This window comes from Cenococcum geophilum (genome assembly GCF_001692895.1).
Source record: "Cenococcum geophilum 1.58 unplaced genomic scaffold K441scaffold_46, whole genome shotgun sequence".
NCBI lineage: Eukaryota > Fungi > Ascomycota > Dothideomycetes > Gloniales > Gloniaceae > Cenococcum > Cenococcum geophilum.
The window spans coordinates 896,110-922,471 of NW_027137604.1; the positions used below are offsets into that span (position 1 = coordinate 896,110).

The 26,362-nt window shown below is 38.7% G+C and overlaps 4 protein-coding genes across 4 annotated transcripts; 1 reads left to right on the plus strand and 3 right to left on the minus strand.

Annotated features, from left to right (window-relative positions):
* Positions 1 to 4,017: 4,017 nt before the first annotated feature.
* On the minus strand, positions 4,018 to 5,688 carry K441DRAFT_578571 (Clavaminate synthase-like protein; the record flags this gene model as incomplete). Its single annotated transcript, XM_067644294.1, has 8 exons — positions 4,018 to 4,129; positions 4,213 to 4,272; positions 4,346 to 4,516; positions 4,601 to 4,760; positions 4,864 to 4,977; positions 5,032 to 5,055; positions 5,139 to 5,266; positions 5,441 to 5,688. 8 exons carry the CDS (start codon positions 5,686 to 5,688, stop codon positions 4,018 to 4,020), a joined length of 1,017 nt encoding a protein of 338 aa, XP_067500141.1.
* A 379-nt stretch (positions 5,689 to 6,067) lies between these two features.
* K441DRAFT_665950 (uncharacterized protein) lies at positions 6,068 to 6,773 on the plus strand. The gene has a single exon (XM_067649582.1). The coding sequence runs from the start codon at positions 6,095 to 6,097 to the stop codon at positions 6,329 to 6,331; it is 237 nt and encodes a 78-aa protein (XP_067500142.1). The 5' UTR covers positions 6,068 to 6,094; the 3' UTR covers positions 6,332 to 6,773.
* Positions 6,774 to 21,518: 14,745 nt separating this feature from the next.
* On the minus strand, positions 21,519 to 22,677 carry K441DRAFT_665952 (alpha/beta-hydrolase). Its single transcript, XM_067649583.1, has one exon. The coding sequence runs from the start codon at positions 22,569 to 22,571 to the stop codon at positions 21,639 to 21,641; it is 933 nt and encodes a 310-aa protein (XP_067500143.1). The 5' UTR covers positions 22,572 to 22,677; the 3' UTR covers positions 21,519 to 21,638.
* A 232-nt stretch (positions 22,678 to 22,909) lies between these two features.
* On the minus strand, positions 22,910 to 23,929 carry K441DRAFT_665953 (uncharacterized protein). Its single transcript, XM_067649584.1, has one exon. The coding sequence runs from the start codon at positions 23,487 to 23,489 to the stop codon at positions 23,307 to 23,309; it is 183 nt and encodes a 60-aa protein (XP_067500144.1). The 5' UTR covers positions 23,490 to 23,929; the 3' UTR covers positions 22,910 to 23,306.
* Positions 23,930 to 26,362: the final 2,433 nt, after the last annotated feature.

Below are 26,362 nucleotides of genomic sequence, written 5' to 3' on the forward strand. Positions count from 1 at the left end.
TAAAAGTATTATAAGTAATTTAGTATTCTTAGTATAGTTCTATAAGTCTTTATAGGTTCAAAATAAAGCTCTAATAGAGGCTTTAAGTCTTAAGTAAGCTAAAAGCGATTGGCCTGACGTTATAGCCACCCTAAAGAAGCCTTATAATATGTCCCGGACAACAGAGCACTAGTAGCTGTTACTATAGTCGGTGCAAAGAGGGTAACGAGACCATTGCTGATCAGGATAAGGCCTTGGGCACCGACTAGGAGCGTAGAGATTCGTAGCAATTTTAAATGTAAGATGGAAGTCAATTAGACACAGAAAGACTCCTGGGTCCACGAGCAGAAGAAAACTGCGCATAGACGGCCGATTCAAGGTAAGTTCTGACGATTCTTTGGCAGTGCTGTAACTGGTCCGGTTCGCTTATTGGTTGGTTGGTTGGAAAAGCTTTGAAATCGCAACCGGTTCGGAGCTTTGATTGGCTTCTAGCTGGTTAGTTTTGAAGCTCTCTAATTAAACGGGTAACCAGCTAAACTAGTAGGGTTAGTATAGGCCTTTGGTGGTGATGATTTGGGTAAGAGCGCACGCTATATAGGGGAGCTGAAGCCACTAAATCGTTAAGATCTACCATCTTATTTCCGGATACTATTTTAAGAGTTAAGCCTAGTATTGTGCGTTGCCTCGTTCTTACGTCGCCTACTACCTTATCCTTACTACCCTTATTCCTACCTATCGCTAATTTAATGGAGGGCTTTGTTGTTTTAACCGGTCGATTGTTGTATAGAGGAAGAGACAGCTTTATAAGTAGTAGTCGTTCTATAGGCAAGGCTTCTACTGCCTTTTAAAAGCGCGCCAGCCAGGGCTCTAGTAGTTAACAAAAAAGCGCTAAAAGATAAAGCCTAATAAAGCCCTGGTAAAGCCTCTTACCTATTATAAAGTTAAGTCTAACTTAGATCTAGAGCCTCTACTAAGGTAGGCTTTTATATAAACTAGAATTAAGATCTATAGCTAGTGGTATAAGCGTAGCGATAAGGTTATATAGAAGGCGAAGGCCTATATAAAGTCGTCGTATATATAGGATAAAGGAAAAGGAAAAATAATTATTTACAAGGCTACAGGCGTTTAATATTACTACTACTGCTACTATCTAAATTAGAAGAAGGATCTAAAGTATAAGCCTCTTAGTAAGTTGCTTTGCTTTCTTATATAAATACTAACTAATTTAAAAATAGCGCTTGATAGTAATTTAATAGTATTAGGCTACTAGAGATAGGCTTATTAATTTAACAAGAAGGGTAAAGCGATCTTGGCTATAGGCCTAAATTACCGCTTTATATTATAGTAGGATTATATTTAAAAGGCCTAGTATAAAGCTTTTAAGCTTTTACTAATTTAGTGGCTTATATACTGCTATATTATATTTTACTAAATTAAAAACGTCTACTTTATTAAAATAATTTAGTATCTAAATAAGGGCCTTATAAGGTTACTCCCTTTATAAAATATTGTATATAAGTAGGTAATAAGAGAGTTTAGGAAGTAGAAGAGGTTGCTGTAAAAAGACTTATAAGAAGCTTGTTTAAATATATACCTATCTTTTAACTTATAGACGTTACTAAATTACTTCGCCATTATTATAATAGTTGCCTATTATATTAATCGCGATAGAGCTTACTAGATAAAGCTTCTTGTCTTATAGTAGCTTAAGGAAGAGCATAGCGGCGTTAATATAGCCTAGGTGGTTCTTAATATAGTTAATAAGTATAAAATTAGGTATTTTATATTTAATAATGCGTTAAGTAATAATATAGTTATTAATTTAATTTTAAGAACCCTTTATCCCTAAATAATAGGGAGGTAGCGGAAATGTTATTGCATTTAGTGTCTTAGCTATATAGTTGATCTAGCTACCTAGGCCTTCCTTTTAGGTAAGGCTGCGGATACTACTTTAGAGAAGCTTAAGTTGGCATATAGTTGGCGAGACTTTAATACTATTACGGTAATCTAGAGGAAGTGTGACGGCGCTGGAGCGCGTCACCTAGTTAGGGGTTCGCTTAAGACTTGGCATATGTATATAGACGTGGCCTCACCACCTTCTCTTGCTCCTTAGCTTAATATCTTCGTAATACAGCATTCGTTCGCTTTATCTTGCAAGCATTTGTTCAAGTCTCCGTCGAGACATTTGTTCAATGGTTCGAGCCGTCACAGGAAGTAGGGAGTGCTTAGTCGGCTATATAATATTATAAGGTATATTAGGATATTGCCTTAGCGTTATAGGGAGTTTTAAAAGATTATAGTTGGTAGAGAGTAGGCAGAATTTAATTAACTTAAGGTAAGTTCTAAAATCTAGAGCCAAAATCTAGTATTAATTTTCGTAATTTTATATTTGCTGCCTCTATATAACGTAAAAAGACAGGGGTATAATTAGCTATAGTCGTAATATTCGCAATATTTAAAATATTCTAATATTTTATTCTATTAGTTAATCTAAAGCAATTTAACCTAATAGAACTTATATTTTAGCTCTATTATATATACTATTAATTATAAATAATATATCTAGGCCTTTTGCAGTAACTATATACCAAAGCGCGGTAAAGGCATAGAAAATAACACCCTTATAACCCACCACTGATTTCTACTTAAGAAGCTCTCCTTTGTTCTATAGCCCTTCTATAAGGTAACTATATATAGCTAGGGCTATAAGTACACGCTTTACCGCTAGTTTACTATAATAGATTAGCTTTTTAAATATTTATTTAATATAAAGGAAGATTTTAAAGAACTATAAGAACTATACGGTAGTAGTAAAAAATACGCCTACTTAGAAGCCTTAGCTTATTCCTTATAGGAGAAGTATAAATAATACTATAAATACGTAGATAATAGCGCCGCTTACTACGCTGTATAAGTTCTTTTTTTAAATAAGAAATGGGCCTAGTTCTAGCAAGAATTTAAGAAGGATAAAGAGAAGAAGAACTGGCTACGTGGTAGCCCTAAGGATCCTAAGGATTTTAGTATATAAGGCCTTGTAGAGGACCTCTGGCTAGAAGAATATAAAGGTAAATATACAGCTACGGCTGCCTAAGAGCCATCTACTACTAAGTTTACACTGGGCGAAACTTTTAGTAGGCTACACTCGTATAAGCAGATTAAGGCTGCGCCTATTATAAGAGTTAACGCCTACTAAGCCTATATTTAAGCTGAGCTTAAGCCTACCGCAGAACCTCTAGCTTATTGGAATTCGTAATATTTTATATAGCTAGAGCTCGCCCAATTTACCCTTAATATGCTAGCTATACTACTTATAAGCGCTAAGTGCGAGAGAGTATTTAGCTCTGTAAAGCACCTAGTTACTAACTTATGTAATTACCTTAAAGCTAATATTATTAAAGTAAATAAGTGCTTAAAATCTTGGTACGGGCGCCCGAAACTAAAGGCCTTTGAGTAAGGCATTAATCCTAACGTTAATGATTTATATAAGGAAGAGCTTACTACTAAAGCTGCCGCCAAAAAGGATTCTAATGTACAGAGTAATGTAGATTAGGAGGCTGGTGAAGGAGGTGAGCAAGAAGGGCAGGGTGATGAGGGCGATGAGGACGATGAGGGCGATGAGAGCTAGGAGGAAGATAAGGGTACTGAGGAAGACACTGTCAAATATATCGTTGTCGACGATTGATTGTAACTCAACACTATGCCAAGCCTTACGATATATCAAATATTATCTGGTTGAACCGTTTGAACCGGTTCGCGAACCGGTTCGGAGCTTCAAGTGGGCTATCGGTTGGTCACAGAGCTCAAATTTGTAACCAACCAGACCAATTACAGCACTGTTCTTGGGTGAGTAAACGGCTACTTCGTATTGCCGCTTGGTTTGCGGAAAGCACCGGATATTATTATCTGCTTAGCTATGTTATGAACAAATAATACATTTGAGGTTTGAATGGTAGCCTTGTCTACACATTGTAGTGGTGGTATATGTTCCATTCCAATGTCCATTTCCCTAAGAAGTATCACCACCTTTTGCTCTCCATTTTACGCGTCGTCCTCCTCCCCGTGTTGCGGATTTCGTCCCAAAGTCAGAAGACCCACTCCTCGAGCAAATGAACAAAGTGGCCAGAAAGAACCGCTAAAATCGAGATCGTACCTGTTTCTGTCAATGATAGCCGTTATAAGACGTTTGGAGTTAAGGAATAAGACACGTGATAACAAAAGGATAGACAAACGTACCAATAGTTCACTGCACAGCATATGCCTTCAGATGAACATGACTGAGATACTTTGTGATACCTAAAACCCCAATGCATGTATTAATCAGGGCCCGAGACACCATGCAGAAAAAAGTATATAAAGGTGAATTTACCACAAAGCCGGAAGATACAGCATATCGCCCTCTTCCAAAGTAACCCTCAGGGATCTGGAACATTTAGAGAAGGGTGTCGGGCGTTGATCAGGAAGATCGGGATCCCAAGTCGCGAAGGGCACATTCTCTTCTGGCTCATCAAGACACACGACCAAGTCATTTAGGGCTTCACTGAGAGCCACTTCAGTATTGGCCAGAGGTGGGGAATGAGAGTGGGAAGATGTTGGAGATGAGGATAGTGTGGATGGTGGAGACGGAGAGGGGCGAGGCGTGTAAGTTGCGGCTGGAATAAGTTGCTCGTTTATGCAAGCGCTCTCGACGGGCGGGAGGAGGACGAAGTGTTTGCGGCCACGCACTTGGACGTAGATATTTTCGTAGTTGTCTTTATGCAAAGCTGTTGTGCTGTGGGAATTGCCTGACTCTTATTAGCCCTCAGCTTGATAGAGTTGGAAGGCATGGTAATAGGAGAAATAAATTGACAATACAATGGGCCTAGCGCAACAGCATGTTTCAAATACCTAGCCAAAAGTTAATTGCATCCGGAAATTTTTGGAGAGCAATGCGCGCAAAAGGAACGTCTTTCGGAAGATCTGAGAAGAGCGGAATATATTCGTTTCGGAGATTGTCATTTTCTGGTATCAATTAATATTTCGGGCGCGTTTGCCGGTGTTACAGTTGGTATTTACGAGTCTGTGCATATCTTGTAGGCTCTACATACGTCATCAGCGTAAATTTATTCTTCAAAGAATGCATCAAGGTTTGCCAATGGTAAACGATCGAAATTCTGTATTACCTTGTGAAGATGGATTACGTTCTTGGTCCTGAATCTTCTGAATAACTTTGGAGAATGGTTCCTCTGTCTCATATGGCTTTACGAAGATGAGGCTATTATCTTCCAACTCGACAACGGAGTCTGCGTTGCTTAACGAGTGGAGATTGAGATATTAGCCATTGTATCCCTGTCATGAGAACAGCATGAGTACTAGTGTAATAAGGCGGGGAGGCCCTGGGGTTAAAAATCTTGTGCTAACCATGAAAAGGCCAGAAAGCAAAATGTAGACTGATTCAATAAGGAGTAAGCAAGAAAAGACCTACCCATGTGGGGTGATCGCAACATTTACGAGTTGCTCACCCATCACGTCTGCAAGATACTTCGCGTTCCATTCTTTGGCGGCAGCCCAGCTACTGGCACCTTTGCGGATAACGAACGGAAGATTTCTTGCGACATAGCGCATGAACTCGAGTGGACTAGGCTCTTCTCTCAGCTCATCGATAGACCCTGAATTAAGTTCATGGTAGGAAGTTATAAGATCTAATGTTTCACTAGTAAGAAATGGGTGCATACTGCATTTTAGAAATTGAAAATGTAAGAGCGCGTAGAACAAGATATATGTGACAGTTTTAAAAAGGGTAGAAACACCTCTTATAGCGTCGGGCAGTTTTGCAGCATTCGGAGTTGCCGACATAATTACCTAAGTGGTTCTTTGCTTATAGAATGGATTGAAAACCAGCTTGAAATTGAAGTAAGGGACTAGCAGCAAAGTAGTGGAGATATATATCTAGCCACCGTTATGGTGGTATGAGTTGCGTGCGTTCCCACAAGACCCCTTCGCTCCACGACCTCAACCCAAAATTTTTATCTCGCTTGACTTTTCTCCGAACCTTACTACTACCGCAACACCCATCCCGGTGCCAATCGCCCCCACACACGTTCAACATGCACTCTAATAGCAATCGCATGCGCCCACCATGAACCGCCTTACCCGTCTCTTCCGCTCTAGCCTTCCCAACTTCCTTCACACCCACACGACTCTCCCCTCCGGCCAACGCCACCGCACTTATTTCGGCCTTATAGTACTCTACGCTAATACCGCGCTTCTAGTGCACGTCTTCCTAACCTATATATACACTATTAAGCCTACCTATAGCATTAGTATAGTGCCGACTATTAACCCAGTCGGGAATTGGATCCTTATTTCGAAATAACATAGATAAGGGCGGCGCATTAGCGTAGGCGACCTAGTTTACTTTAAGCATCCTTTACTAGAAGGCGAGGGTGCGGTAAAGAGGGTGGTGGGCATACTAGGTGATTTTATACTGTCTAGAACGCCAGGGGTAGGGGATAAAAGGTTAGTACAGGTAGGTGATAATCTTCTAAACATCATAAGTTGGTTTAAGTGCTATTAATTTACAGAACCGCATCTTAATATAGCTAATAAATGTGGAATTATAGGTACTAGAAGGCTACTGCTGGGTTACGGGAGACAGTTAGATGCATTCGAGGGATTTACGTTATTTTGGCCCTTTGCCATTAGCTCTAATTAAGGGCAAGGTCATTGCGCATGTACTGCCTTTGTTAAAAATGGGATGGATAAATAATGGACTGCAGGAGCCGTGGGATCCGGATTCTGAGGACTTTTCGGAGGAGTAGAAGGGTTAATGGGAGACTCCGTGTTTCATGCACTTTTTGCGGACACGAGATTTGTAGATAACGAAGTGCAATAAGATTAACTGTAAGTAAGGGCCTAATAGATTAACTCTAATTGTATTCTAAGATTTACTACAAAGGGGAAACTATTTATAGTAGGGACTATAGTCCTTTAAATATACAAGTCCTTATACAACCTAGTTTAATACGTTAGTAGATTAAGTACATTAACCAAGTCTCGCCTATATAACCTTGCCTAGCCCTCGTCCTATGGTTTGACTTCTTCTATTACTATAATCTATAGCTGAAAACGTGACCAGCTTCCCTCTCCCCCTTAAAAAAGTAGATTTCGCTATATATCCAACTTCGCTATAATTGTTACGGCACTGGCAGAAAAAGGCAGAACTTGGCAGAACTTCACACTGGCAAGTTGCCACAGATTGCCGCATATTGCGGTCACGTGACGCGAAGATCTTATAAAATATTGAGCGGCGCTGCTCTTCTTTATAGACTACTATTTGTACAGGCTTGCGCGACCCTCTTGCTGTGCTCGTGCCTCGATTGTTAGCGACTCAGTCAATCGAGGCACGAGCACGGTATGAGGGACGCGCAAGCCTGTACAATTGGATTGTCTATAAACGAGAATCTAAAGCTAGAGAAAGGAAAGGAGAAGAAGAGCAGCGCCGGTCAAAGTAGGGTTCTTTTATGCGGTCCTCTAGTCACGTGACCGCGAAGTTCTACCAAGTTCTGCCAAGTTCTGCCGGTGCTGTAATATTACCCCCCCCCCTCCGCAAAAGCCTGCCCTCAGGCTTTGTATGTCCATATTATGCCTATAGGGCGTTCTTATCTTTATGTTCTTCCGGTAGCTTATTATCTTCGCTATACTAGCACTCTATTTACTCGTCTAGGTACTTTAGGGGTCTTAGTTTATTAGGGTAATAGCTATAAAATTCTTAAAGCTTATAGGGACTGCTAATAAAGTTCTATATAGGGTACTAGGTAGGGTTTAGGTTATAGCTTTTCCAACTAACGCGGTACTTTAGCGTTTTCCTTATTAGTTTATAAGCTAGTACTTCTTTAATTTTCTATTTGTTATCGCTATTAACTTAAATTAGTAAAGGAGGTTTGTTTTTTTGTCTAGGTAATAGGTTGTTCGCGGCTTTCTATAGCTTATTTAGTAAGAAAATAGGGTAAACCTTAATTAAATCTAGGAGCTTTACTTTATATAAGTTACCTATCTTCTTAAGGACCTTATATAGTCCTGCTATCTAATAGTCTAGCTTATAGCTAGGCCGTTTTATTTTCTAGTTCTTTGTTATAACCTAGACTATATCGCCTACAGTAAAGTCGGGTTCGCGCCTATACTTATTTACCTGCTATTTTATTAATTTTTAGGCCTTTTTTAGATTTATATAGGCTACTATCTAGGCTTCCTTATAAGATAGTTTCTTATATATAGTCTGTGGTTTTTCTAATCTATCCTAGTTAAAGCTTATTTAGGGTAAATACCCTATTTCTAGTTAAATAGGTGCAAATCCTATAAGGTTATAAGGTAGGGTTGCCTAGGCGTAGTCTATTAGGGGTAGTAGTTCGCCCTAGTTATCCTAAAGTAGTTAATAAAAAGCTAGAGTCTCTAATCTAAATATTAATTTATAATCTCCGTCTAGCCGTTTATTTAGGGGTAGTATACTATAAAGAGCTTTAGCCTAATACCTAGGATCTAGGTAAACTTATTTTAGAAGGCTAATATAAATTACAGGCCGTAATTAAATATAATAGTATCTGGTAGTTTGTAAATGCGGTAAACGTAATAGATATATAGTTAGACCGCCTCCTTAGTATTAATATTTTTATAATAGGGAATTAAGAATAGGCGCTTACTAAAGCGATTAACTAGAATTATAACTATATTATATTTATTACGGTCTATAGGTAGCTTATAAAAGTCTATAAAGATATACTGCTAGGGGCGGTTAGGTATTAGGAGAGGTTTTAATAGTCCTAAGGTTTTATCTTATAGAATTATAGACCTATAGCAGTTGTTGCAGTTTTATACGTAATAGTTAATATCTATTACATATTGGGGGGGCTGATTTGGCGCGGTTACGACCTGGGTTAATATGAGGTTAGGGCTACCCCTGCTGATAACGCGCCCGAACCCCGCACGAGGTCGCGTAGTGACCGCCCCCAAGTACTTTCGCACGCGATTTTAGGCGAAAAGGTACATAATTTGTGTTAGATCGGTACTTTTGGACGGTCGCGTAATGTTACTCTAAATTTATAACACCTAAATGGGCTCTATTTCTATATTAAGGCGTCTTAATTACTATAGTACAGTCCAATATTAAGACGTCTTAGTTACTGTAGTATAGTCCTATATTAAGGCGTCTTAGTTAATACAGTACAGTCCTATATTAAGGCGTTTTGGTTACTATAGTGCAGTTATATATTAAGGCGTCTTGGTTACTACAGTGTAGTCCTATATTAAGACGTCTTAGTTACTGCAGTATAGTCGTATATTAAGGCGTCTTAGTTACTATAGTGCAATCGTATATAGAGGCGTCTTAGTTACCGTAGTGCAGTTATATATTAAGGCGTCTTAGTTACTGTAGTAAAATAACTATTTAGATATTCTTATAAAGTTAATCTAAAGAACGCCGACCTCGTAGCTGTTTTAGCTAGTTAATAGCCTATCTCTTATCTCTTGCTATACTGTTTTCTACACGCCGTTTTATATCCTTAATTATTCTACGGCGACGGCTATAGAATATAGCCTCGCTATTAACCCGCTAGTATACCCCCTAGCAGCGGTTAAGAGCTTTAATTAACGGCCTACCTGCTAGCCTTAAAGTCCACTTAGTCTAGAGCTAGAAGACTAAATTACCACTATAAAGTATTTTATATTTCCTTAGTGGCGCTTACGGGTTAAGGATAAATAGGAGAGATAGTTAAGTATTAGCTTATACCTACGTTAGTAGGGGCGATGCGGATATAGTAGATGGCTAAGTAGGTGGTGCGGATATAGTAGATAGCTAAGCGGGTGGTGCGGATATTGTAGACGGCTAAGCAAATAGTGCGGATATTGTAGACGGCTAAGCGGGTAGTGCGGATATTGTAGATAGCTAAGCGGGCGGCGCGGATATAGTAGATATTATAGTAGACGGCGTGGGCTTGCCTAAAGGTAGATATATAGACTCTATAGGCCCTATCTAGATACCTATCTTCCCTTACTAGATCTATATAGGTGTAAATAATGCTAATAACCTTTCTATCTTACTAAGGCGTTCTAAGATCGTCTACACCCGTAATTAAACCCCCTTTATCTCTAAGATTGTGGCCTTATATCTTAGCTTAGCTACAGCCTTATAGGCGGGCTAGTATTTCTATATTATTATTTTATCTAGCGTAACTATACTAGCTAGCAAGCTTTTTACCTACGTGGTAAACCTCTAGTACTCCTTATAGCTAAAGAGGGAGTCCTTTTATAGGGGGTGGAGCGGGAACTACTTATATAGGATTACTAAGTCCTATAATAGGATTACCCTAAACGCGTAAAGGAGGCATAGAAATTCTAAGCCTATAAGATTAAGCCGTATAACCTTATTATTAGCCCTTTCTAGGTAGTAGGTCTTTATACATTTTAGCTAGACATTAGTCTTAGGCTATATCTTTAAGTAAAGGGCCTCCTTTGGCACCTCTCGCTTGCGGGGAAAAAAGTAGCCCTTTCCTTTCTTTGGGAAGCCGGTAATTGACCGCATAAACGCATAGGGTAGATAGCTGAGGTAGGCTCCTATTATCGCGTCCATATTCTAGCGTCTAGCCCGTCTAATTTAGGTCTTCTTAACACCGCTAAGCTTAGTATGCCAGACGCTCTACTTATAGGCGCTATAGGTCTTCTCTTTTAAGTAAATCCATACCCCCTAGAATATCTTTTTATTTTATTTAAACTGCGTGTAATAGCTTAATAGCTATTACGGTACTTTAATACTGCTAGGGAAGATATATAGGTTATAGTAGTCCTCTAGCTACTAAAAGAATAGGAAGCTTTTAGCGCTGTCTTTACCCTAGTGGTTAAAGAAGTAAAAGGTTATTATAGAGAGAGGGTAGAGGATAGGGTTAGTATTACGCATAGAGCCTATATACTTAACCTTACCGTAATAATTCTGCTTCCCCTATATTATTAATATAATTATATATAGCGCTAGCTTGTTTAGTTTAAGCCTTTTATTCTCTAGTTTAATAAAAATAAGGTTAATAAGCTGAACGTCCTATTTACTTTTACACTAGGTAACGGTAGTATAGCCTAAAAAACAGGTTAGAAAACAGTAGCTGTAAATAGTCTATACGGACTAGATAGGGTATATAGTAGTATTAATATACAAACCTAATAAATGCTTAGCCGTAGTTTAAAGGTAAGACTTAACTAAACCTAGTATCTTAGAGCCCGTCTTCTAGTACTAAGTAATTGCCTTTTTAAGCCCTTTAACGTTATAGCCGCTAGTAATTATAAATAGGCCTTAATTAATAAAGTTAACGCGTTAAATCCAGTCCTTATTATAGTAGACGCTATTTAGTACTGCTAAAAGCTTTACCCCCTATAGTGGCTGTAAGGCCTTACCTTTTAACTACTATATATAAAGCTTAGTAATAGCAGAGATATAGCTATTTATAACTAAGTATTAGACTATTTTATTAAATAGGGCATCTAGGGCCTCCTTATCCTATATCTCCCCTTCCTCCTTTATAGCTTCCTCTCCTATACCTACGGCTGTCCCTATAGCTGCCCCTATAGCTACCTTCCCCCCTAGCTGCCCTACCCGCTTAACTATCTTCTACCTCTTCTTCGCCTACTTACTATCTTTCTATATCTTTTTCTGTTTTAACTTCCGTTTTTAATAGCTAGCAGCCCGTAATTCTTAATTAATAACTTACTGCTCTAAAAATAGGTAAAGCTTATCTTCTGTTACCTAGGCGCCGTCTGTATTGCCTTTTAGTCTTATATATTAGTCTTCCTATTCTTTTTACTTTAGCTTATACGCCCTTATAGTATTCTTTAAGCGCTAGGCCTTATAAATATCGTATAGCCGTGCTATTTAGGCCTTAAATTTGCTCTAGAGGGTATAGGGGGAGGAGGCTAGGGGGGCTTCTATCGACCGTAAAGTGGACTATAGGGTAAGAAGATTCTTAAAAGACTCCATATCTATAAGAGGTAAGGGGGAAGATATATAAGCGTGGTATAGGTAAATAAAGTTACCAAACGCGTAAATATTAAAGGAAAAGAAGAAGAAGAGGGCTCTATATTATATAATTAGAATTATAGTAGGCCTTTTTATATAAAATTAGAAGCCCTACGTAAGCTAGCGCGGGCATAAGGATAGGAGAGGGTTGGAAAATGGATTATTAAGGCGACAGTGAGGTTGAAGGCGCGCTAAGGCCCTTTATACTAACCCAGTACTAACCTAAGCCTTAAAAACGCGTCTAAAAAGTAGGGGCCACTACTAAAGGGGGGGGGTGATATTTAGACGATATGTCGCGGACCTTAGGGGGTTATGCGTAACCTAAAGTTATACTAAGCCTAACCCTAACCTCTAATACCTTGCAAGTCTTACAAGAATCTAGACTATGCGCGAATACTAGAATTAAAAGTAGTATGGCTAACGATATAAATTATTAATAAGGAACCGAATCGAAATAAATATTATATTAAAATAAAAAATAAATATAATATTTGCTTAAAAGGCTTAGTATTATAGAATTTTCTTTAATATCTACTTTTTATTAATTCTTTATATAATTATAGCCTTATAAACTAATCCTTCTTCTTCGCTTCTTAAAGCTATATCTAAAAGCATGTCTCTTAAGATATCTTATTAAAAAAACCGGTTAAATATCTATAATTTCTATCGTACGATATTAAAAGATGAAGAGTATAATACAAATAGAAAAAGACTCTATTATTGCAATCTCTACTCTACTATAGCCAAGTTAATAACAAACCTCTGATCTTATTATTGCAATACCTATAGAATTTAAATTAAATTAAATTTGGGGGAGGGTTATATAGTAAATATAGCAGAAGTATATAGAGCCCTTTATAATAAACTCCGTGGCTAATATCTAGAGCTTAATAATAAAATCTTTAAGAACGCTCTTAATAATAATAATAATAATTCATTGCTTAACGTCCAATTCGGATCCCTATTGGGCCTACGCGGACTACTCCTTATTTACATATAGGGAGAAAACTCTATTTAAGAAAAATAAGAAAACCCCATAATCTATCTCCCCGCCTTTTGGGACTCGCCTACTTAGCGCCTACGAGTCGCCTATAGTGCTTTACTACCTTACTATTTAACCTCTTTAGGAACTACTGCTGCCATAACAAGCCTACGGACGCGCTAGTATCACAAACTATTACTCTACTACTGTAGAGTTACTAGGGGGCACCTGCTGCTCGCCCCCTTGCCTTCTATTACTATTTCCCTTGCAACCTAGAACTAATTTAGCATATTTTAACTAATAAGCCACTAGGTAACCACCTTAAGGCCTTTTTATATTAAGAGCAGTGTATTATAGTTCTCTGTGCCAGCTGCTAAGAGCATTATTTCTTAATTGGTGCGTAGGGGGCATAGCAGTATTACGTNTTTTNGTNTCTGTCTTNGCNAGCTANATTTNCATCTTAGGCTACCTACTAGNACACCNACCNAGTAAAGCNAATNTTTTAGTCCTATTATTNCTGTTCTTAAGAGTGTTGCTATTATATTTTCTGCCTTTATTAGGCCTTCTTAGAGCCCTTAGGTATTTACCCCCTATAGCGTTAACTATACTATAGCTTAGGTTTGTCTTACCTAAGTTAGCCTCTATACCTTTAACTCCTATTTACCTCTTTAGCGTTAGTCCAACTAGTATTATATTACGGTAGATGGTTTCCTAGCGTTCTTATATATTCTACTTTAGCTCCTTTCTCTATCTTACTATTATCTTTACTAACCTCTTATACGTCTCCCTTCCTCCTCTATATAGGCCTAGGCCCTAAAGCAGCACTATTCTTCTTCTACTTTCTTTACCTGTTTCTCTAATATCTCTTCCCTACTTTAGGGTTATTAGTTTATTCTCCTACGGGGCACCCTAGGGTCCCTTTATAGTTTACTTAGGCGTGTCTTAATATACTTTATAATATTAGAGTTGCATTTATTTTACATCCTTTATATTGCAGCGGCTTTAATATATAACTATAGGGGGGGAATATTGGATTCCTTCTTAAGTAGTACTATAGCCGTTTGCTTATACCCGCCTATAATACTCTAAAAGTAGGCTATTTAGACCTTTTAAAGTAGTTTAAGGAGTAATTTAGGGGGGCCCTTCTTAGTTTCTCTAATGGCCTAAATACTAAATCTATATATTATGGTTAGCTGGATAACTGCTATATATAATAGGCGTAACCTTTAGAAGCATAGACCCTATATAGAATTAATAATCCTAAATAAAGCGATAAACTGTGCTTAGCCTTTATGGGCCGCTTATACTGTATATACGCTCTACTAGAGCTTACTATCTACCCATACTCCTAATACCCTTAGGCCCTAAACTAGTTAACCCCTAAAGCCTTAGATGTAAATTATATACTAAAAATCTGCAGATTAGTTACGTTTTCTTATAAAATAGATTAGCTAGTATTTCTCTAGTAAGAATTGGACTCTATAACATTTTGCCTATTCTATATAAGTGTTATAGGCTTTCTCTAGTGTTCTACAATTCTCTACGGCTATTAGCCCGTATATAATTAGGTTTATGTTATTAATAAAGCCTATCCCCTAGGTCGCCCCTTTCTTAAAGGAGTTAAGTAGGTTACTTATAAAAAAAAGGAAGAGTATAGGCAAGAGGGGTAATCCTTATAGTATTCCTGTTGCAACTATAATAGGGGGGCTTTGGTATCCGCTAAAGACTAATAATGTTTCTTTCTAGCCTATAAACTCTTAGATAAATTATATAATCCATTCTAGAAAGCCCTTTGCCCTAAGGATATATAGGAGACGCTTATAAAGTATATTGTTATAGGCACCACTAATATCTAGGCTAAGTATTAATACTATAAAGTTCTTTTATATCGCCTATACAGATTTAATAGTAGCAGCGAGTAGCGTAAGTGCTGATAGTGTTGAGTGGTTCTTTCTTGCCCCTATTTAGCTTTATAGTAATAGGGCGTGTTCCTTTACTATATCTACTATACGTTCTGCTATTACCCTTTCTAAGATCTTACTAAGGGTGTTTTTTAAGGCAATAGGGCGGTAGCTTCCTGGGATTAAGTAATCTACTTTACCTTCTTTTTGTAGGATAACCGTCATTATAGATCTTCTAAGTCGTGGGTAGTAGCCTATAGCAAAGTATACTCTAGCTATATCTGCAAGCTAAGGTGCTATAAGTGGCCTATAGGTTTTTAGGGCCTTATTTAGAATCCCATCTAGTCCTAGTGCTATATTATTTAAAAGGCGGCTAATAGTTCTAGCCATTTCCTCTATTATTATATCGCTGTTNACCNNNAGGNNAGTTACNNGTNTTTNNCCNNTAATATNACTAAGGTCTACTAGAGCCNNTTAGGGGAAGAACCTTTCTATAAGGATCTTTACCTTCTTATTATTATTGTTTATGGCCTATAATTCTCCTACTCTTTATAGGGGTAGTAGGTATAGGTCTTCTACTAGGCGCCCTACCTTTTTCTTTACCCATTTTGCTATAGCCTAAAGGCCCTTATTATAGGGGAGGCTTAGGTTAGAAGTATACTTATTTATAAACCGTCTCCAGTTATTTCTTACTTCTTTTTTTAGGGTATTCTTTAGCTGGTTTCTTGTATCTTTATATTATCTCTCGTCTTTAGGGTTATAGCTACTTATATATTTCCTTCTTACTCGTTATTAGCTAGTAACTAAAACTGCGCATTATATAGACCATATATATCGCGTATAGGGGCCCGGTTTTAAGATCGGGTAGTGCTCTTTTAGCCTATTTTTAATTACTGCCTAGATCCTTTCTAGTCTTCAGTTAATTTCCTTAGGGGTGGCCGATAAGCCTTACTTATTTGGTATTAGGTAGATTTCTTCTAGGTCTTAGAGTTATTATTTAACTATATTAAGGAAACTATCTATTTTAAGCTTCCTTATTACATATCTTTTTCTATTTAGTTACGCTTTAGTATCTAGGTCTAGCTGTATCTAAATAGGGATATAGTTTAGGGTAAGTGCCTATTCTTCTTTAGGGTTGCACCTTTTAAGTCTCTAATATAGGCCTTTGTCTATAAATGTAAGGTTAATTATACTTCTAACGGTGCCTTATTGCTATATAATTGCTCCTAGGGGGGTAGCTAGCTTAAGGCCCCAGATATTTATAGCTCTTAGTAGGCACTCTAACTGTTAATCTATAGTAATATAGATACCCCCCTACCGCGGGTAGTAGAGGTTTATATCTCCTAGTAAAATAGACTCTATACCTTCGGTTTTTAGTAAGCTTATTACTAATATAATATTCTCTATTTATAGGACCCCTTTAACCCTAGGGTTATATATATTAATAATTTATACCGGTCCCCTATATGTTTGGATTATTATAACTATAATATCTAGGTTAACTGCCTGCTATAACTATAAGGACAGGCTGATAGCCTTGCTAATTATAAAGCATATATATATAGCTGCTTTTAGTTTATATAGGAGCTAGAATCCTTAGGGGCAGTATATTAATTATATAAAGGTATTATAATACGGTTCTTATATAGTAAGGATATAGTATTTCTCTAGGTCTAGACTATCTAGTAAAGGCCTTATAAGGCGGTAGTTTATATTACCGCAGTTATACTGTATAATGGATAGGTAGCGGACCCCCGGCAAGGGTCCTTTAACTCTCCTTTATTCCTTACTTCTTCTATTTTTACTTTCTCTAGGATATTTAGAGCTTTTATCTCTTATGTCTATACCCTAGTTACTACTTATTTTATATAAAGCTTTCTATTTCCGTATCTTATATTCCTATTAGCGCTTCTATATTTAAATCTATTATTATTACCGGTTCTTCCCCTGTTTTTACTAGTTGGCTATATACCCTTTATAGGTTGGCTGCGAATATTATATTTGCCGTATTAAGTCTAATTCTTAATTATCCTAGTCTTAAGCCTACTATTGCTGTCCATAGGGGTCTTCCTACGGGGCGTCCTCTTCCTTATATCCCCTATAACCCTTATATCCCTAATTAGTTTAGTAATATTACGCGGCGTCGCTTCTAGCCCGTTAAGGCTTAGGATAGCTGGCCTAGCCCTCTAGTATTAAAGGTAGGAAACGCTAGGAAGGCGCCTATATCCCCCTAGCTTATCGCCTGTTATTTCCATTCGTATAACCTAGCGTGCAGTTATTCCCGTAGCTATTAAGCCCTTACCTTCCGTCTCCTATATTTAATATAGTCTTCTCTCCCCTACGCCTTATATATGCTTTAGTGGCAGTTTATACATTTTATTTAGTCTTAATTTAAGTAATATCTCGTATTATAGGGGCCTATATAGTAGCCGCAGCACACCTATACTGCGTATATAGATTAGGTGTGTCCCTATTATATATAGCGATAGCATTATTCTAGGCATAGTCTATAGTTATAGAGCCTTATATTGTATATAAGGCCGTTTATAATTATTCCTTTTTAGATAAGGAGTTTTTGCATTCCTAGTATATATGCTGACGATAAGGGAGCTATATATTTATCTAGCGTCTCCCTAGTAAGTCTCCGGCGACCCTTATATCCTCTTATTATTCTTATTATATACTTAGTTTGTATTTTCCTATTAAAGCTATTAAATTCGGGTGATTTCGGGTCCTAGTATAAGGCGTTTTATTTATCTTACTATCTCCTATATAATTGCTGTATTGTCCGCCTAGCGTCCCTTTTCTACCCTAAGGCTTATAGGAACTGCTAGGACTTTAACTAGGTAATCCTTATAGAGTACTTTTATGCTAATACGTTCTCCTAGCCTATCCCCTACCCTTACGGCTTATTCCTTTACCTATTAGTCCTTTAAGGTAACTCTAATATCTCCGCTCTTAAGGTATTAGACTATAATAGCGTTATAGACCTCTTTACGTATCTTTATAAGGACTTCTATTTCTAATTATCCCCTAAGCCCCTCTACTTATTCTATATTTAGTTATATTATAATTATATACCTAGTTATTAACTTAAGGGGGATAGGTTCCCTATACTATAAAAGCGCAGCTATAGCGGCCTAGGTATAGTTCGCTAGTAAGGGGGAGTTATACTTATTTTTAATTTTGCTTAGCCGTTAGAGGATTTAATTAAGAGTTTACTAGAGGGGCGCCTAAGGTTTACTAGACTAGCGGAGCCATTTTACTAGCTATATTAGTTCGTTATAGCTAATAGTTACTCCCCTATAATTCTAGATACTAGACGCGTCTAATAGGCTTTATATTTTATTAAATGCCTTTTTAATAGAGGTATTTCCGCTTTATAGTGTGGTATTCGCCTATCTTTATTGTAGAGGGCTATTACTAGGCGTAGTTCTAGCGGTCGCGCGCGAGTGCGAGCCACCGTCGTTTGACGTGTGCCTCCCCTGCGATGCATGCATCTTAGGGGGATTCTCTGGGTGTTTTTTAGGGTTCTTTTGGTTGGTTTTGGTCTTTTTGGGCCGGGTGCAGCAAGAGCTCCTTTGCGTTGAGATCGTATATAGACTATATAGTCTGCTTTTAAACGCTCTTAATACATAGGTCTTAAAGAAGGCTTTACTTAAATTAATTCTTATATAAAATCTTTCTTTTCGACTTATTAAAACCGAAGAATTTTAAGCCTTTTGCTATTCTCTTAATCTATAAGCTGTTGAAATTCTCCCTACCTATTATTAAGCTATCTTAAATTAAGCACAGGAAATGTTTTTAGTGGAGAAAGATATTGTACAAAAGTCTCTTTAATTAGTAATTATATAAATTCATCTTTCTGTAGATATCTAGACGTCTCTAAATAATTATCTTTTTCTTACCGTTTGCGCTTATTTTATTAACATATGAGAGTGGTATTTTAATATTCTCCTTGCACTTCCTATAGTATCTAGCTACAGCGGAGATTATTAATAAACTACTCTCCTTTTTGTTCTTTAGGATTACGGTATTATATAATAAATTAGAGCTATTATTAGCGATAATTCTAGCATAAATAACGTCCTCTGTCGTATAATTAGCCAATATCTTTTTAAAAAGGAGAGAATGTAAGGCAGTATTGCTAGGGTGTACGGTAGGGAGCAGGCAAGCCGAGCATGAGTCACAAGGAGAGTTGATGGAAGAGGACGATATGGTAATAAGGGTAGGCAATAGCCTAGGTACAGAGACGAACCGATGGGGGAGGAAGGAGGCTGTAAGCCCGAGGAGCTTATAAGGGGTGGCCAAGGCCTAGCCGAAGGCTAGCCTTGGCAGCCCCTAAGAGCTTCCGGGATATAGCCGAGTAAGGGACCAAAAGTACCCTTATAGAGAATCTCTTAGACTGCCACTTAATAACAAATCCGCTATTAGGGCCATATTATTAATCTTATTATTAAAGCATTTCTCTTTTAAAAAAATTAGATCTTAAGATTATAGAAGCGTACGAAGAAGATAATAAGGAAGATAATAATAATAACAACACTTAGGCTTAAGAGCTCTCTAAGAAAAAGAAAAAGGAAAGAGAATTAAGAATTCGAGCTACTTACGGTATTTTTGGAAAACTATATAATATTATTGTCTACATCTAAGCCAGTTCTGGTTATATAAAGCAGTTTAAACAACAAGCTAAAAAAAGAATTCCTCTTAATAATTATATAAGATAGAATAGCTAGTAAAATATACTAGATGTTATAATTTAGCTATAGGAGGCTGTAAGCTAGTATATTACTAAATATCTAGATACTATTAATAAGGCAGATGTTCTTTTACCGTAAGAATAGGTCTAGCTTCGTACGATATATAAATTCCTTAGGGCTTTTAAATTAGCAACTCTTAAGCTTTAGGGAAACTCTACAACACTTAATAAGGCTCTTAATATTCTTAATATTCTTAATCTCTATATAAGAGAGATCTTAGTATATTGTACGACATCTCTACTTTATTAATCTACTTATATATATCTTAGGCATTACTCTAGAGTAATAGATTAACTATAGCTAAAAGCTTTTAGGCTTAAGTTGTACGATGTAAAGCAAAGCTTAACACTTATTACTAGAAACTACTTATTACTCCACTTTACGCTACCGCTCTTATTTTTAATCTAAGTTATTATATAACGTATATTAAATTAATATAGCTAGAGGGTATTGCTTTAAAAGTAATCTAGTAAGTTAATTAACTCTAAAAGCGATACTGGCATAAATTGCCTTTAATGTTAACTTTGTATAAAGCTTCTACTCTAAAGGAACCACTTAACGAGTTTAATTATTTTGCTAATAAAATTAAGGGGAAATACAACCGTCTAAAAAGCTAGGATAAATTTAAGAATTATAATTCAGAGCTATTGTACGGTCTTAAAGCTAATCCTATTAAATGGTAGCTAGATAATTAACAACGGAAACACTTTCCACGGCTCTCTCTTTTTACAGTTAATATTCTTTCTATTCCTGCAATAAGTAATAAGGCAGAGACTACTTTTTCTAGAGGACGTCGTATAATAGGTTGGGAGAGAGTTCAGCTTAAAGCGGATATGCTAGAGATTATAGAGTATATAAAGGATTGGAAGAGAACTAGAATTATAACTAACCCCCTTTAAAGATATAATTTTAATCAGTCCTACCATATTCTGCCGTATTCTGCTATGTTCTGCCAAGTTCTGCTAACGGGGCAGGTGGAATACGAGACGGTGGAAACAGGTGGGTATAGCGAGGTATTACGGGGTGGTCCCGTAACAGGAAAAAATAATATCCAAATAATACGGTATTCGTTATCGTTTCTTATCGGATTATTTTTAGCCACACTGATCAAAAGTACGCGTATGGTCACGGAGCCTTGATCCCATTGATTCTATTGGCTGTACAGCGTAGAATAAACGGCTGATATTGGCATATGCGCAACCACTAAAAATCGATTTTTGAAGATATATTACTATTCTAATACTTTGTCATTTGCCCATTACGTCTTTTATAATCGTGTAGAGGCTTTATGTAGTACTTGTATATATTCTAAATCTTCTTCTAGTCCATCTCCTCCTCAAACAATCGTCGATTTTTGGTGGTTGCGCACGTGCCAATATCGGCTGCTTATTTCTACGCTGTACAGATTGGCTAGTTCTTATCGATAACCGTAGGACTAAATACACCAGCCAAAGGGATCCTGTGCGGATCCTGTCCAAATATTTACACAGATAGCTACTTTTTCTATCCCTCCACCCAAATAATTTAAAACACCCTCTCCCCTTGATCAATTGAATCTACATATAGGAGATTTAACGTTTGTGGCCTATCTCTTGGAGCGTATTTAATGTTATACTACTGTATTGGGCGTTAGCAGCCAATAATGGTTCGGAAGAGATAGTACTTTGAGAATTTAAGTAGGTTGAAAGGCTGTAACATGCGCAATCCTATATCTCTATGTGCTACGTTTACCCTAGCTAGCTCACTAAATTCTGCACATACAACCATTTTCCGCATCTTTGATTATTCCTATGATGCACCACCTCGCTAGGTGTTACCCATGGGTGACGGAACATGGCGAGACGTCAATGACTGTTTTCTAGACCGTCGTTGATTCACCCACTACTGCTTGGTATTGACATCCAAGACACTCAGTTTGAGCGGTGTCATTATGTGAGATTGATACTACGAGGAGACCCGAAGAACTCTTCTCGTTCATTTTCATCTTATAGAAACCTCTTCATGACCTCGAAAAATATATCCCCTTTCTCTATCCAAGGGAAATGCCCGCAATCTTCCAACACCACCAACTCTACCCCGTCATGTCCTCCTCCCTTAATGCCTTCTTGGGCTATCTTCGCCGCCGCAACACTACAAAATGCATCTTTGTCTCCCACTAAGATCAGAGTCTTGCATATAACCCTCCCAAACAAGCCTGTTACACCCTCCTTATCTGCTCGATCAGCATCTCCTTGCGCCTTGAACGGCGACACCTGCACACCACCATGCTGTGATTCCTTTGCCGCCGCTTCTAACTGCTGATAAAACTTTTCAGCATACTTCTCAGGCTGCGCAAAATAATACGGTATCAACTTCTTCAGCAACTCTTGCAGCTCCTCGTCCGTCTGGGGGTTCATGCCCCCCTTCATGGCCTCAATAGCCCCAGCGTAGCGTGGATCCTCCATGCGCTCCCCGAAAAAGCGAATCCAGGTTGCAGAGTCATCGAAGCCAAGGATCTGCGGGTCCACCAGGAGCAACTTCTCCACCCGCTCGGGATACATTTCCGCGTACGCAAGCGCAACTGTCCCGCCGTTCGAGTGCCCGAGCAGCGTTAAAGAAGGCAACTCCAGCCATACACGCAGAGATTCGAGGTCAAAAGCCATAGTGACACTGCGCATTTCGTTAGCGGAGTCGGCCCCGGACGAGGGCGCGGTGCCACGCGGCAAGAGGAAGAGCAGAGTATGTGATGTAGCCAGGGGTGCCAGGCCTGATTGGAGGTAGGCATTTCCGATACCCCAACCCGGTGCCTGGATCACAAGGAGAGGGCCTGAACCTGCGAGGGTGAAAAAGAGCTGGTAATTTCCAGACTTAAAGCTATAGGTTTGAGTCGGCTTAGGTATCCCGGCAAGGGAAAGGGAAAGATGGGCGAGAAGAGACATGACGATGAGGCTATTTCCAATGTCCTGAGAATAATTCTCCGGAGAATATCTATCACATATTTTGAAGCGGGGTAATAATTATTTGCGAGGCTTTGATGGTTTGCATCAACTATGTTGATCCTGTTAGTAGAGACCCAAGCATCCCCGCTCGGGATGAGTAATCTGCCGTTGGCGTTTGAATGGCTGTCATGTAAAGACGCAACACGTACGTTATGTCATGCTTACAGTGAGCATGAATCGCAGAAGGGGCCCTACTATCTCCTTGCAAAGCGCCATAGGGCGGTGATCACCGACATCGAATAACTTCGCACAAATCCCATCGCGGCAATCTCAAAAGGATAGCAGGGCACGATACAGCATGAAATTGTCATCGACCACACGTCTTCTATTGCCGCATAAGCCTTATCAAAAATATTAGGATAGCACTTAAACACTCAAAGATCCGCTAAGCGTCAGATTCCTCGAACCGAATTCCACCGCCACCTTCACTCCTGCCTTCAGAATCGTCTACTGCTGCGTCACCGTATTCCAATAGCTCACATCTCTTCTCATCAAGGCAAAGTTCACTGCCGAGCTTTGGCCTGGTTGCAAGCTGACTTTCTCGAACCCTCGCAATACCCTCACCGGAGTGCCTTCGCCAGCTTCCGAGCCAAAGGAGAGATATAGCTGAGGAACTGCCGCTCCAGGAACTTTGCAGGTATTCTTGACGGTGACACCAACGCGGAAGAGGGTGTCTCAGAGCTTGGAGTTTCCTCCGGGAAGGATCGGAGCGTTCGGTGATGGAGTAAGTGTGATAGCACCGCGTGAAAGTTTGTTGACCTCAAGATTAGAGAGCGCAAAGCTGGTGTAGCTGAGTCCGAAGCCAAACTCGTAAAGAACTGATTCTTTCCTGGAGTCAAAGTACTGATAATCTGTCATTTGGCCTTCTGAAAAGTCTGCCTGCTATGCATTCGGGTCAGTAGTAGTGAGAAATGCGATGCTGTTGACAATGTTCTTCTCATAATCGCCTTCAGAGTTGGCGATGGTATAGGGTAGACGACCGGATGGGTTTACATCTCCCCAGAGCACATCAACGATGCTATTTCCTGTCTCTTGGCCGGGCATATGCTGCGAGAATCGCTGTAACGTTGGGATTTAAGGCAAAGGGAAGTATGTCAAGTGGCCGCCACATTTGCTACCACTGCAGTGGAGTTACATTCAGCTGCCGAGGAAATACGGTCCTCGCCTTCGGTACTCCATGGCTTGAGAAAGAGTATGCAGACGTCTGGTGGCGATGACGTCTAGTGGCGATGGCGCAAGGCTCGCAAGACCATCTGAATTAGCCAAGATAGTGTTATTGGTTATTGCACATGTTTTAGCGCGCGCTTTGATAGCTTCCAGAGGAGGAATGACGTAGCTGAATCGACCGGTGCCTGAGCAGCCCCAGTCGGAAGAGTGCCAATGTCGTAATTGCCGCTCGAGATACCAGCTGACAGAGAGTTATTAGCCGAAGCTAAAAACACCTATCGATAATTTCTACCCCACGCGAAAACACCTACTTATAACTTCGCACCCTCACAACCCCATAACCACGCACTCAATATATACAAATAATAGCTTATTTTAAAGCCTAAAGCCTATAGAATCTTTCTATTACTATACGCTAGCCTATTACCCACAATTTAGGTATTAATTGCGTTGCGAAGCAATATAAATAAAGAACCCCTAAGTGCCAGCTGCGATAGCCTAAAGATAGCCCTAATAAAGCTCTCAAATAGGACATACCTACTAAAAATAAGGCCCTAGGATAATTGGACGCTGGAAAATCATACAAAGATGTCCGCAAGCGTTATAGCGTCCTAAAAAGGACCCAGCGGCGCTAGAAAAAGGAGGGATTTAATTATTACGCGCGCCGCAGTTATACTCCTAATATAGGTGCTCCATATAAGATTAGAGAGGCTAAATTAAAGCGAATAATTGAGTACGTTAAGGAAGGCAATTACCTTAATAAGATTTGGTTATAGGAAGACCTAAGGCTTAAATACTGTCTAGAAGTTAAAGATAAAGAGATGGTTAAAAACGCGTTTAATAAGCATAGATATTTTAAGTGCAAAGTATGCCAGAGGACCTATATTTAGGAGAATAATACCTATCCCTTGCATCGATAAACGCGTCCTTAGAGCTGTGCTCCGTGCGCGCCAATCAAGAAGCTGCATATGTAGGCGGTCGATCGTTCTGCCAGATAACCGGCCCGTAGTTGAGGCCATAAATATGTCAAATTTCGTACGCATATTATATATAGAGCTTCGTTCTTCGATATTAAGTTAATCTACATGCTCTTGCTAACACGGCCCCGTCTTGCAGAGGGGTATGCGACATAATCTACACCAAATTTAGTTCGTGGAAGCCTATTGACGTAAGGAAGTTGATGTTCTTCGATCGCGTGCACGGGCCACATCTCTAAGTACACTATCGATGCAAGGGATAAAAGGCTGGAGTTCTCTAATAAATAGAAGGACTACCTATCCTCTATCTAGTGTGCCGTTAGGTTTATAGATAAGGTTTATTTTTAACTTAATAATAACCGCACTAAGTAGGTTATTCGGCAACGCTCTAAGCGTAATTACCTAGATTACTGCCAATTTAAGTATAAGCTAGGCAGCTCGGTTCTTTACGCGTAGAGTATAGTATAGAAAAATAGCTGGCCACCCTTAATTTTTTATAAAGAGGAAGAGATTATAGATCCTAAGGTAGAAATAAATTAGGAGGCAGCTAAATAGGAAGCTTACTATTAGCGACTTGGTTAATTAAGGTACAAGCACAGTAAGAGGGACGCGTAAGCCTATATAATTAGACTGTCTATAAACGAGGATCTAAAGCTAAAGAAAGGAAAGGAGAAGAGGAGTAGCGCCGCTTAATGTTTTATAAGGTCTTCGCGTTATATAACCACAATATACGGCAATCTATAGCAACTTGCTAGTAAAGAGGGCTGTAAATGTTACGGACGCTTTAAGTACGATGTTACGACTACTTGGAGAAGAGTCGGAAGAAGCTAGTTAGTTAATACAAGCACGGTCCAGAATGGAACCCGTGGAACCATGTGACGAGGAATAGTAAGCAGAGTCACGTGATGTGATCTGTGTAATCTGTGTGATCTACGAGATCTGTGACAGAGCGAACAGAGCAGACAGAGCAGACAGAGCAACAACTTTCTTAGGAGTACGGTTGTGTATTTAAGGACCCTCAGTCCCTACCTAGATAGTTCCTTCCTCATAGTAATTCTCAGAATACAATTGGAGTTAATCTGTTAGGCAACCACTCCACCAGTTATTATTACGTTATTAACTACTGTCTTTGCATTTCCTACACACCTAGCCCATTGACAGAACCCATCGTAGTTCCTGCTACAAGGTTCCGTTACAGTAAAGTTCTGCCAATTTCTACTAAGTTCTGCCATTTTCTGCTAGTGCTGTAATACTTACTAAAGAGAACCTTAAAAATAAGTACGCTAGTATATATAAGAGGCTAGAGAGAAAGAGAGAGAGTAGTGGCGTTATAAGTATAAGTATAAGTATAAGAATAAGTAAGTATATAAACACACTTACTATAAGGGTTTTAAAAAAGCCAAGCTAGGTAGTAGAAATCTCACCTAGGAGCGGTATATTAGGGAGATTTTTAGGCCTTATATTATTAAGGTATAGCGCGCTACCTAAGTAAAAGGAAGAGATTTCCTTTTATAAAAAGATAATAATTAAGGGTATAGTACTTATAGTAAAATAAACCTAGCAGCGCGCTTAAAAGAAAAGCTTAGA

What these genes read in the sequence shown, in the direction of transcription:
- K441DRAFT_665952 (XM_067649583.1), bottom strand. Translation starts at nt 22,571, where the DNA reads ATGTCTCTTCTCGCCCATCTTTCCCTTTCCCTTGCCGGGATACCTAAG.
- K441DRAFT_665950 (XM_067649582.1), top strand. Translation starts at nt 6,095, where the DNA reads ATGAACCGCCTTACCCGTCTCTTCCGCTCTAGCCTTCCCAACTTCCTT.
- K441DRAFT_665953 (XM_067649584.1), bottom strand. Translation starts at nt 23,489, where the DNA reads ATGACAGATTATCAGTACTTTGACTCCAGGAAAGAATCAGTTCTTTAC.